This window comes from Bos javanicus, chromosome 5, assembly GCF_032452875.1.
Source record: "Bos javanicus breed banteng chromosome 5, ARS-OSU_banteng_1.0, whole genome shotgun sequence".
Classification (NCBI taxonomy): domain Eukaryota; kingdom Metazoa; phylum Chordata; class Mammalia; order Artiodactyla; family Bovidae; genus Bos; species Bos javanicus.
The window spans coordinates 96,465,046-96,478,355 of record NC_083872.1 but is presented as its reverse complement, the minus strand read 5'-3'; the positions used below and the strand labels follow the sequence as shown (position 1 = coordinate 96,478,355).

The 13,310-nt window shown below is 40.8% G+C and overlaps 1 protein-coding gene across 3 annotated transcripts in view; it reads right to left on the bottom strand.

The window, feature by feature from the left end:
• The window catches only part of GRIN2B (glutamate ionotropic receptor NMDA type subunit 2B), a 511,560-nt gene that overhangs the window by 363,439 nt on the left and 134,811 nt on the right, over window positions 1-13,310 (bottom strand). For 2 of the 3 annotated variants that reach the window (XM_061417791.1, XM_061417794.1), the window contains exon 3: window positions 472-900. In XM_061417791.1, coding sequence (XP_061273775.1) covers window positions 472-882 — 411 coding nt within the window. In that variant the 5' untranslated portion in view covers window positions 883-900. Of the gene's footprint in view, window positions 1-471; window positions 901-2,851; window positions 3,760-13,310 lie in introns of those variants that run through there. The other variant, XM_061417790.1, reaches the window with a different exon arrangement.

The following is a 13,310-nucleotide window of genomic DNA, read 5'->3' as shown; positions in this document are numbered from 1 at the left end:
GCATGTTGAGCCTTGACACCTTAGCAAGAAGTACTTCTCGAGGACATTTGTATCTCCAAGGAGATAAACTACCTGCCTCAAGGAATTTTGCTTTTTAGATTCCAGAAACTGGTATGGGGAGAGAAAGGATATTATCAAGGAAGAATAGAGTTTGGAAGGAGCTATTCATTCATGTATTTGAAAAAAAATTTATCACCGAGCTACCAGCTTCAACATCTCTTAGCCATTTCAGTAAATTCATTTACAAACAAATGGACACATAACCCGTTCAAAACAGAAGGAGCTTCTAGATACAAGCACCTTGCCCTCACTTTAATCTCCAAACAGTTAGACTAGTTCCTGGACTATCCCCTCACCCAGTGCATTCTGGGTACCCTCCATCTTTCATAACCAGGTTTGGCATGTAAACAAATGGATCATTTAGTTCTCATACACAGCCCTCAGGCTCTTCTCACCGCAACCCCCTTTTACCTTGTCCGCCATTATCATCGAGGAGCCCCCGTGGATGCCCAGGATGGGCGTGAGAGTCTGGGCTGAAATGAAGTCGAGGATCTGGGCAATGGCTTCCTGGTCTGTGTCATCAGCAAACACCACCCCCTGGATCTTCCGGTCGGACATGAGATCACAGATGCGGGTTATGATGCTCTTTGGGTCCGTCTCGTTCATGGCCACCAGCTCCACGCGGGGCACCACGGAGAGATGGTGGAAATCATCTTTCTCGTGGGCGTCCTTGATGGCCACCTCGTCTGAAGTGCCCACGAGGATGACAGCAATGCCGATGCTGGGCGGGCTCTTCTGAGAACGTGCTCTGCTGCCGGACACGGCCAGGACAGCCAGCACCAACCAGAACTTGGGGGAACAGCACTCCGCTCTGGGCTTCATCTTCAACTCGTCGACTCCCTGGAAACATACACACACACAGAGGTTAAATTACAACCTACACTGTCTGGGGAGAGGCTGGATACTCCAAGTCAAGGAACTTATCTCCTTTTCCTGATCCTCAAACCCAACTTTTATCTTCTAGTTTGGTTTCTTATCTCTTGTGTTTGAGCAGTAGAGTAAGAGGGGAAAAAAAAAAAAAAACTTTCCCAAAGCATCAGAAATCCTTGAGCAAGACAGTAAGAGATGTTATTGCTCTAGACATCGTCAGCAGACAGGCAAGGACAAGCCATGGGAAGAGGATGCAAGTGGTCCAGGCAGTCACACCAAGTACACCAACACAGGATTCTCCAAAAAGGGGTCTGACTGTTGCTATGAGATCCCTGGTACCCCAGTCACAATCCACCCTATAATGGCTCTTGAGGCCAAAGGATGGCAAAGGCCAGGCAAAATGAGCAGCAAAATGGGCTCAGCAGAGGCTACCAACAAAACATGACCTGGAGCAGCCTGATATAGGAAGCTACAAACACTGAAGCCCCCATTCTTGCTACCTGTACTTCATGTTCACCTCAAAGAGGAAAAGAGCCTGCAGATTCTTCAGTAACCCATCTGCCTCTTATTACTAAATCAAAAGCAACCCATACATAGGCAGTACTTTTAAAAATACCTCCTTTGATCCTTACAATAACCCAGCAGGGGGAAAATAAGAAAAACATTATTATTACCATTTTATGGATGGTGAAGCAAAGCCTAAGAAATCCGAGACCGTGAGCCAATAAAGTGAAATGAACATGCACCCAGATCTTCCAGCTTTCAGTCCAGTTTACATCACACTGCCTCTTACATCATCAGTTATTATGAAGATAGTTTTATTCCCATTTGATTATGCATCGAAGTATGGTGAATTTGACAAATGCTATTAAATTACTGATAGAGTCTCCTTCCTGAAATGACTGACTTCATGTCTGCATACTATTCATCACTTTCTACCTTTTACAACGATCTCCTGCCTATCAGCCCTGGGTGTTCTTTGGAAGGAATGATGCTAAAGCTGAAACTCCAGTACTTTGGCCACCTCATGCAAAGAGTTGACTCATTGGAAAAGACTCTGATTCTGGGAGGGATTGGGGGCAAGAGGAGAAGGGGACAACAGAGGATGAGATGGCTGGATGGCATCACCGCCTCGACGGATGTGAGTTTGAACTCTGGGAGATGGTGATGGACAGGGAGGCCTGGCGTGCTGTGATTCATGGGGTCGCAAAGAGTCGGACACGACTGAGCGACTAAACTGAACTACTGCCCCTAAATATTAGGAGGCAGAGGCCCCTAAATACCAGACGGAGGGTGCAGCTCTCCACAGAGACGTATAATCATTTGTTATGCGTCTGGGATGTACTAGGAACCATATTAAGCATGTCTTCCTGTGCAATCTCTTTGGTCTTCCTAGACACCCGATAAACTAGTCATTTTATCCTTGCTTCTCAAAGAGAGCAACTGAAGCTCAAAACACTTATGCAATGTTGCCAAGGTCAATGATATTACAACAGCATGCCAATACATACACATAGCATCTTTATACTCCAAAGAAATAATCTACAAACTGCACCCGAAACCAAAACTAGGGTTTTCATTCTTCTCCTAAGAGAGAGAGTGTGTAACCAAGGATGAAAACGCTGCTTCATATCTCCTGCTTGTTTGGCGGCGGGGGCGGGGCGGGGGCAGGGTGGGAGGAGAAGTAAGATATTAAGAATCTAAAAGCTTTGCGAGTCTAGCAAACAAAAAGAAAACAATAATGATGAGGGTGTTGAGCAAAGAAAGATAAGGCAGTATTCAGGGAGCAGACTGACTGCAAAGAGCATTAATGATTTGAGGCTAAGATGCTGGGGACATTTTGTGGCTGAAGAAGCACAAAATCCAATCCAGGTCTTGGCAGAAAACATTCTGGAACCCTTGCTGTTGTGGTCATCCTTACACACTGCCAAGAAAGAGCCTTGTGTCGATGGTGTTGTCTTTCTTGCGCACACAAGTAAGAGGAGTGGCTCAGTGGTACACATCTGAGCCAAGTTTGCTCTTGGCGGCTTTGTTGGCTATGTCTCTGTGGAAACGGAATGATGACGAGGCCCTGGCAACCTGTGTGCTGAACTGTCCCCAGCAGGGCAGGGCAGCTGAGGTCTGAATTCTCCATCCCTGAGCTCCCAGCCAAGCAGCACTATATAGAGTCCAGCAGCACTGAATTCTCAAAAGAAGACAGATGGGTTTAGCATCTCAAAGAGCTATTGGCATCACATCTATTAAATTTCAAGGACTGACTCTCAAGGAGAACCAAAAGATTTAGAAGTTGGCAAAAGTAGCAACTAACTTCATTAAAGTAGGGCTCTAATCCTACCATCATCAGTCACTACATCAGATTCTTTCACACTGAAAAGTGGTCCATTCTGTCATGACAGTTTATTAACTTTAATGCACTTCCCTCTCCCATTCTGATGTTTTATTTGCTCTCTTTAAGACACCTCTTACATTCCTCTATTTCTTCTCACACAATATATTACACTTTGTTATGCGATGGCGACTGTGACACTCGAAGAATAGACTCTGGTTTTACTGAGCATCTCTTTTATACTCGGGATCGAGCAAAGCACTTTACAAAGCAATACATTATGGAAGATATGAGTAACAGGGACTGCAAGACAAAGAAGACCTGTGAATACAAACTCAATTTCACACATTAGAAGGGGGTTGGTGGAGAGGAAGCTTGTCGTCCAAGATAAGCAAATTGGTTTCTCTCCCTTCCACCCACAGACCACGGTTAGTCTTCAGGAACCTGCTTTATGAAGCGGCACCCCCTCCTCTGTATTGCACTCCCCCTCCCCCAGGAGAACTGAGCATTCTGTCTCCTGGCCTCTTGCCATGGCCTGTGCGTGTCTATCTAAATACCTATTACAGTGTATTAGGGTTATGTGATGATGCATCTGCCTATCTTCACTGCTTGCTCATCTCCTGGTGGGCATGAACTTTTTCAGTTCAGTTATTAAGCACCTCCTCCCTAGCAGACATTGTTCTTGTCATCTGGGAGGCAATGGAGACAGGTTCTAACCTCCACGACCACAGTCTAGAAGATAGAGACACACGAGAAAACCTCACCTCGCCTGTATTTGCAGTTCCTGGGGCCTAGCAGGGCCGTGGATACAACAAGGAAGGACTGAACCACTGACTTCCTACCATTATGAAATTATCAATATTTGGCCATTTTTACCTGTATTAGTAACCTATTTTACATATTATATATTTACAGTAACATTTTACCTATAATCTACCCTATGCCACACACTATAATTGCCAGGTGATTTTCATGGATTATTAAATCACATATAAACATTATATAATTTTCCCATACATTGGCTCCCCCAATGGTTCAGTAGGTAAAGAATCCATCTGCAATGCAGGAGACACAGGAGATGTGGGTTCGATCCCTGAGTGGGAAAGGTCCCCTGGAGAAGGAAAAGGCAACCAGCTCTAGTATTTTTGCCTGGAGAATTCCATGGACACAGGAGCCCGGTGGGCTACAGTCATGGGGTCACAAAGAATCAGACACAACTGAGCATGTGGCACATGCACAAATCAGGAAACTGCTCTTCTGAGAAAGGGGTTAAGTACACGAACAGGATCACACAGCTAAGAAGGGATGGCATCAAGTTTCAGACCAAAGTTTGTCCCCAAAACCTTTGCTCTTTCTATCCTGCTGCCTCTCAGTACGTGTGTGAATTAATGAATAAATAAACAAATTCACTAACCAAACCAAGCTGTGTTCTTATACCAGTTCCACATTAATTAAGTACCTGAGGATGGGCAAGTCCTCATCACTGTCTCTATTTCCTCACAGGTGAAATTCGGATAATATACCTAACCTAAATACCTGAAAGAGTTTTTTAGTGAGGATCAAATGATCATATGCAGCTGGAAGTGCTTTGAAGAATATAAAATGCTCTATAGATGCAAAGGATGTTACCTTTCCGCTTCTGTAGAAGTTGTTCAAGGAACCTGGCTATTTATGAAAGCATCAGGTCAGCATATGGGAAGTGGGGGGTGTGATGGCTGGCAGAACCTGAGAGGAAAGCTAAGAGGAGCCTCACAGTGGGAGGCACGAGGGGCGGCAGGAGGTATGAGTTCCGTGATGTTCTAACTCCCTGAAGACGATGTCACTTATTGGCCTGAGGGTAGCAGCAAACTCCCCAGACAGCTTACCAGTCAAGTGTAGCAGAATTCAAGAGTCATTCGGGCCAGGGACGGTAATGGGGATCAGTGAAGCTCGGCACCCCCTCAAATGACGCTGTCAATTCAGACACAAGGGTTCACAAGCAGAAACAAGAAAGCAGCAGGATTAGAGAATCAGCTGTTCACCTCCTGGTCCTCTGCCTCCCTGTGGCTTGAGATGAGTGGCCCTTAGATTTACAGCAAGCAGAAGACCACAGCAGCTTGTGTTGATGCCTATGAGCGGAGCCGGGTAACTCTAACAGGAGCCAGTCTACACTTTGCTCACAGTGGACTCCAAGGGAAGACATATCTGAGTGAGAAGCTGGACCAATCCTATCCTCAGAGAAAACTGAGTCCTGGGGCAACCCCAACAGGAAGGATAAAATGTGACTTAATAGATGATTAAGTCAAATTCTCCAAGTACCATCCTTAATGCAGTCAGGACAGTGTTCAGAGTGACCCAATTAAGGCAACTGTGATTAGAATATGACAGGCAGTGAATAAATTGAAGATTAAAAGTGCCAGAACCATGCATCAGGTCCAGTTTACCAAGATACCAATAAAGACAGAAAGTTAAGATGCACAGGCCTTAAAATCTGTTACACAGGAGAATGCAGGGACAAGAAGTCTCACACAGTATAAGTCAAGTGAAATATAAATGAATATAACCTTTATGGAGGGCAATGTGAGAATGTCCATCAAAATTTTAATATCAAGACAAAATAAAATTGAAGACGAAAATATCAAAATTGACAATGAGAGATGTCACATACTAGGTCCAAGAAGATACCATAATCATGAATATATATGAATCTAAAAATAAAGGTATAACATGTATAAAGCAGCAACTAAAATTACACTAAGGAGTAACAGATACATTCAACAGAGAAATGTAAACAATGACAAACGATCAAAATGATAAAAACCAAACCAAAACAGTCCAAAGCATAAGTAATCAGCTTGAACTAGTTCAGATATCTAGCAATACATATACAACAAAAAATATATATTTTTAAGCACATGAAAAATAGTAACTCGAACTCGACAGAAGTGCCTCAGTATATTCCAAAGAATCAATATGAAATGATTGGCAGTTTCTATAATGTGATTAAATTTAGAAGTAAAAATTTAAAGGTAGCTAAAAATATCACACATCCAAATTTTTTTTTTTTAATTTATCTGTTTGGCTATACTGGGTATTAGCTGTGGCATGTGGGATCTAGTTCCCTGATCAGGGACTAGAACTGGGTCCACTGCATTGGAAGCACGGAGTCTTAGACACTGGACTACCAAGGAAGTCCCACATCCAAAACTTTTTAAAAACAATAATAAGTAACACTAAGGTTATGAAGGAAATCATAACAGAAATGAAAAATCCTTTGAGCTAGAGTGACAATGAAAATATTAAATATCAAAATTTCTAGAGCATAACTGAAACAGTTTAGAGAGAAATCTATACCTTTAAATTCATTTTTAAGAAAATAAAATATAATTAATTGTAATTAAATTTTCCCTTATTGAACAATGAACAGAGTCAACCCCAAGAAGGAACTAAATAAGAAAAGAAAGGAATCAATAAGATAGAAAACAAGGAAAAAACGAAACCATAAGCTGATCCTTTAAAGACTACATTAGACAAAATTCTGACAAGATCAGAGAAATGGAAGAGAAAATGCAAATGCAACTGAAAAAGAATCAATAGCAATATATACAATAAAAATTTTAAGATAACAAAAGAATATTATGAAAGCTAGCTTCTTTTAAAGTTAATGCATAAAATCTACTTTTAAAAAGCAAAAAGAGGTTCAAAATAATGCAGGACATTGGAATATAATAATAATCATTAAAGAAAATAAAATGGTTATCAAAAGTCCCCAATCCAAATCCACCAAACACACTCACCCCACCTTTGCCAAAACAAAAGGAAATAAAATAGGTACATATGAAAGAAATGAGCCTTGTTCGTACAAGTTGAACAAAACAGAGAAAAAAGAAAAGTTTAAATATAAATCCAGATAATTATAGTACCAGAAAAGGTTATCATAGGTCTCTTTCACTTATGAACATAAAGGCAAAAAAAATCCTAAACAAAATATTAGCTAACAAAACAAATAATATATTTAATAATAGTAATAATAATAATATTCAAGTGTGGTTTACACAAGAAATTCAGGGATGCTTTAATATCAGAATATAAGTCAAAATAATTACCACATTAATGGGCCAAAGGAGACATTTGCATGAATATCTCAAAAAATGAAGACATTTGATTAAGGGCAACACCTATTTATGATATAAATGTTAGAATATTTTCTTAACTTTTTGATGACAGGAAATAAAGGAGATCATCAGTCTACCTGTAAGAGTATATACCCAAAACTTTTTAAAAATTTATTTCTAATTGGAAAAAAAAAAAGTGAAAGTGAAAGTTGCTCAGTCGCGTCTGACTCTTTGTGACCCCCAAGGACTATACAGTCCATGGAATTTTCCAGGCCAGAATACTGGAGTAGGTAGCTTTTCCCCTCTCCTCAATTGGAGGATAATTGCTTTATGCTGCTGTGTTGGTTTCAAAACATGAATCAGCTGTACGTATACATATATCCACTCCCTCTTGAGCCTCTTTCCTACCTCCCCATCCTACTCCTCCAAAATCTCTTAAGAAAAAAATTTTTTGACAATGAGAAAAAGGTAAGTTTAGTGCTATCATATTGAGCATCCTGGTAAATAAGTCAAGAAAACAGAAGTTTTAAGACTAGAAAGATAGAGAAAAATAGCAAAGTAAGATAATATGGTTATCTGGACAGAAAATCCAACAGAATTTTAAAACTATTAATTAACATGGGGAGAATGAGATTGCTAGATAAATACTACTCGGAGAAAACATCAATAGGTCTTTTAACCAACCAGAAAATGTTAACAGTCATAACAGCAAAAACAACTATAAATTATTTAGGAATTAGCAAAAAATGCACAAGACCTCTGCAGAGAAAAGCTGAAACTCTTATTAAAGGATATGAAAGAAGTCTTGAACAATGCAATCATACACCACATTCACAGAGGGGATAACATAATATTTAGAGAGTTCTATTTTCTTTCAAATTAATCCATAACTTCAAGGCAATTCCTATCAAAATAACAGCAGGATTTTTCAAGGAATTTTATTATCTTACGCTAAGAGATATACACAAGAATAAAGGTACATAGAGAACAAATTAACTAAGCAAGACATCCTTATCTGAACCGATAATGAAAGTGTGCCATAAACAGAGAAGTATGATTAACTTAACACTGAGGAACAGATCCAAAATAAAAGAAAAATTTTATTAAGAACATTTTTTAAATATTTATGTTCCAAGTCGATTTTAGGTTTTAAGTTATACTTTCTAAATTCAAATTTGTAAGAGCAGAGCAAATGTTGAACCAAAGAGGTGCTTTTGAGTCAGAATAATAGCTTAGGCAAATGTGTTCACCAATCATCTGAAGCAAAAAGTATAACTGATGTCACACGTCTACCATCCAGTGCCATTCTGAAGTCAAATGCCATTTACATATTCAGGGCATCTGGAAACCCAATTTCAATCCTCCAGATGCATTCAACATCTGCTAAACACATGTAAATTTCATCTAAATCTGTAGCAATAACATATAAAAGGTGGTGCAGTGGTAAAGAATCCGCCTGCCAAACTGGAGATGCAAGTTCAATTCCTAGGTCAGGAAGATCCCCTGGAAAAGGAAATGGCAACCCACTCCAGTATTTTTGCCTGGATAATCCCATGGACAGAGGAGCCTAGTGAGCTCTAGTGCACAGGGTTGCAAAGAGTTGGACATGACTGAGTGACTGAGGAGGCACACACTTTTAATTTTAGTGTCCTTAGAACCTACAACTTCTCTCTGTATTGTCATCTTGCTCCTTTTCATACTATTATTATCATCCAAACTCTTGGAGCTTCTGAGTTCCCTTGCCCCTGCTCTTTGTTCAAAAGGAACAAAGTAAGAAATCCTGGTAGTCTGGAGTTTTGGGGCTGAGACTGTGCCTATGAAATGAACGACAAAATAAAAGTTTACCTGTACACCCTATAAACATGCCAAACCCAACTTTAATGTAGTGACTGACGTGGTAACAACAGTTTAATGGTCCTGCTGGGGTATTTAGCTAATCTAAAAACACTTCTGTGCAGAGCTAACCCCAAATCCATTTCAACATACCATAGCCACAACCAATGATGTAAATATAAAAATCAAAGAAAAGGGAGCCTTTAGTTAAATCACTTCTGGGAAAGGGCTCGATCAGGGAAGAGCAGGATCGATGGGAGAAAGGAAAATGATACAGGTAAAATTTATCTAAACTACTATGGAGTAGATGGCTCCATCAAGTTCTCCAGCAGAACGCAGGAAAGGATGTCCCCAAGACCCTATGAGAACTCAGGTGGTCCCCACATTGGAAAGGGCCAGTGTGGCATGAATTCCTCAGCAGGGAAATTTGCTTTCCTAGGACTTCTGTCACCGAAGAGCCTTCTTGTTCTTAGTCCAAGCAGACATACCACCTCAGCCTTGTTCTATTAATACAACCTACCTCCTTGTTCTGCAATACTTTAGTAGATAAATCTTGGCTTTTCTATCTCATCTGTTTTTTCCTTCTGTATGCCCAAAGCAGAAGTATCACTTCTACTGTCACCCAAGTTCTTGACATAAGAGTTGAACAGGCAACTAATAAAGGATTATAAGTCACTTTACATGTGTGCATTTTCATAGGAATTTGTAATACAAACATAGATGCTGATCGATACTCTCACCAGCAACAGCCAGTCATAGGTTTTTTCTCTTTAGTATTCTGCAAGAGCAGACACCAAAATTGTTCAAAATTTCTTTTGTAACATCTGCACACAGTTCTTAATTATAATTAATTTATATGCCTCCAAGGACAGTGTGGGCAGCCTTGGTGAAATCCAAACCTTTTGAAACCTGATTCTGATTATTACCATTTGGCAGCAGATTAGGGCAATTGTGTGTATTGGTTTAACAGCAAAATAGCATTTTCAAGTGTTAATAAAAATTATTGGCTTGTCACTGACTATTAAGAGGGATGATGAGCAGTAAAAATGGGTGATGGATGATAAGAACGACAATCATGGGAACAGTGTAGCAGGAAAAATATCTACTGGAAAGGAGGTCAAAGTAAGACATTGGGAAGATAACAGTGAGCCAGGAATGGGGCAAGGACCATGAGAATTTCATGCATTCAGCCAGAAAACACTGGTGTTCTGAGATAAAGAAAAACAGCCTGCGCTAAAACAGAATTAAAAATGGGGTGTTGAGAAGGGCCATTTCCAAGTGTCCCTTATGATCACTCTACTGCCTAAGCATATCTCAAGCTACTGCAACCTTCTACCAAGTTCTTCTGCAACACCAATGATAACTGTGCTGTGTTGTGGCAAAGAGAGCAAAACTTTGTAGTTAAGAACACACTTTTCATTTACTCTCAACTTGTTATGTGATCTGAGATCAGTTTCTTTACCTCTCTGACCCTCAGCTCCCTCATCTGTAAAACTCGAGATAGTAACAGCTTTCACAGGATAACTGTGAAGATTCACTCATCTGACAAATGTTTATTAAATGCTTTCCATGGGTTTCCCTGGTGGCTCAGTTGGTAAAGAATCCTCCTGCAATGAGGGTGACCTGGGTTCAATCCCTGGGTTAGGAAGATCCCCTGGAGAAGAGAACAGCCACCCACTCCAGTATTCTGGCCTGGAGAATTCCATGGACTGTATAGTCCATGGGGTTGCAAACAGCCAGACACGACTGAGCAACTTTCATTTCACTTTCCATGTGCCAAAGAACGTGCTAGGAGATGGGACCCAACATGGGATAGAATACAATCTACAAAGAGCCTTTAGTCCAGTGTCCAAGACAAATAAATAAATAGGAAATCACAGTACAATGTGATGAGTTAGCAAAGAGCATACCCGGTGCTCCATGAGGCCATCTAATCCACCTGGGAGACCAAGAGACTAACAAACTAATTACTAACAGGTAAGCATGCATGCTGTCCCACTCTTTTGCAACTCCATGGACTGCAGCCCACCACGCTTCCCTGTCCATGGGATTTCCTATGCAAGAGTACTGAAATGGGTTGCCATTTCCTTCACCAACAGAAAGCAGGAAACAGTAATGAAAACAATATATCACGACTCAAAAAATAAAATATTAGTTAGAATATTAGAAAGAAGTCAAAAGATGTAGAACTGACATGCTTTGACACTTAGTCCCCTTAGGTGCAGAGGAGGCAATAACTTCAATTACCTGGACCTCATTTTCTTCATTGTATTGGGTTGGCCAAAAAGTTCATTCAGGTTTTTTCATACACTATTTCACGAAAACCTGAACAAATATTTTTTGGCCAACCCAATAAAATGGAGATGCCTAACTTCACCTTACAGAGTTGTCGTGAATAATAAACAGTTTATCTGAAAATTAAACCTAGCAAACAGCAGGTGTTGTTGTTGTTCAGTCACTAAGTCATGTCCCCTCTGTGCAACCCCATGGACTGCAGCATGCCAGGCTTCTCTGTCCTTCACCATCTCCCAGAGTTTGCTCAAACTCATGTCCAATGAGTCAGTGATGCCTGGCTCCTCTGTCTCTGGAATTCTCCAGGCAAGAAGACTAGAGTGGGTAGCTAGTCCCTTCTCCAGGGAATCTTCCTGACCCAGGGATCAAACCCGAGCTTCCTGCATTGCAGGAGGATTCTTTACCATCTGAGCCACCAAGGAAGCCCCAAATAACAGGTGCTGTGCTGTGCTAAGTCTCTTCAGTCATGTTCGACTCTGTGACCCTGTGGATTATAACCTGCCAGGCTCCTCTGTCCATGGAATTCTCCAGGCAAGAATACTTGAGGAGGCTACCACATCCTCATTCAGGGATCGAACTCATGGTTCCTGTGGCTCCTGCATTGCAGGTAGATTCTTTGCTGTTGAGCCACCAGAGAAGCTCCCAAATAACAGGTACCTGATATTCATTTACTGAATATGAATATACTCTGTTCAGAGACAGATAAGGAACTTCTTTTGCCTTGAATTACTTGGAAGTCAAAGACTGCTTCCTTCACACCCCTCTCTCCAGCTTTAGTACAATTTCTACTAATCTTAGACATAGCTTGTTTTTAAAAGTTAGTCTATAAGTAACCACCTGATATCCAATATAAACAATATTTAAATCCTAGAACCAACCAGCAGCAGAACCCACTCCCCCATCTCCCACCAGCCACAAAACAGCCACCAAATTTGGGGCAAAGTAATCCAATAACTTCAACTACATAAAAACAGTTATTTATTATCTTTGGAACCCATATCTTCACTTTATTGTTGTTGTTGAGTTGCCAAGTCATGTCCAACTCTCTGCAACCCCATGAACTGCAACACGCCAGGCTTCCCCTTCCCCATCCTTCACTATCTCCCAGAGTTTGCTCAAACTCATGTCCATTGAGTTGGTGATGCCATCCAACCATCTCATCATATCTTCACTTACTAATCACCAGATCTTCACTTACTAATAGTGATTCTCCCTACATGGAATATAGGAAGGGGGAACCCAATTCTCACTAGTTTGGCTAATAAAACAGCTTTTCTAGAAAACCCTAATGAAGTGAAGTCAAGGAATACATGTGTCTTCCTTATCTACCTCCAGTACTTAACAGAGTGTCTGGCATATAATAGGTGCTCAATAAATGTTTGTTGATGACATTACTTAATGAAATAGTGAATAAGTACCTAAGAAAGGCAATAGTAAGATGACTCTCTCCATCTCTGTTGACACATAAAGGAAGGTTTAGATCCTTCACTCCCAAGGGTTACTGACATATGAGGGGAATACCATAAATACCAATACCATTCCCAAACTCTTGATATTCTGCAGGGTCATTCTTAGGTCAGTGTTGTTAGCTGATAATTGCCTATATATATGAGTGTTCATTTGCATATGTACCTGTATATGTAGGGGTTCCCTTGTAGCTCAGTTGGTAAAGAACCTGTCTACAATTCAGGAGACCTGGGTTCGATTCCTGGGTTGGGAAGATCCCTGGAGAATGAAATAGCAACCCGCTCCAGTATTCTTGCCTGGAGAATTTCATAAACAGAGGAGTCTGGCAGGCTACAGTCCATGGGGTCGCAAGAGTCGGACACAACTTT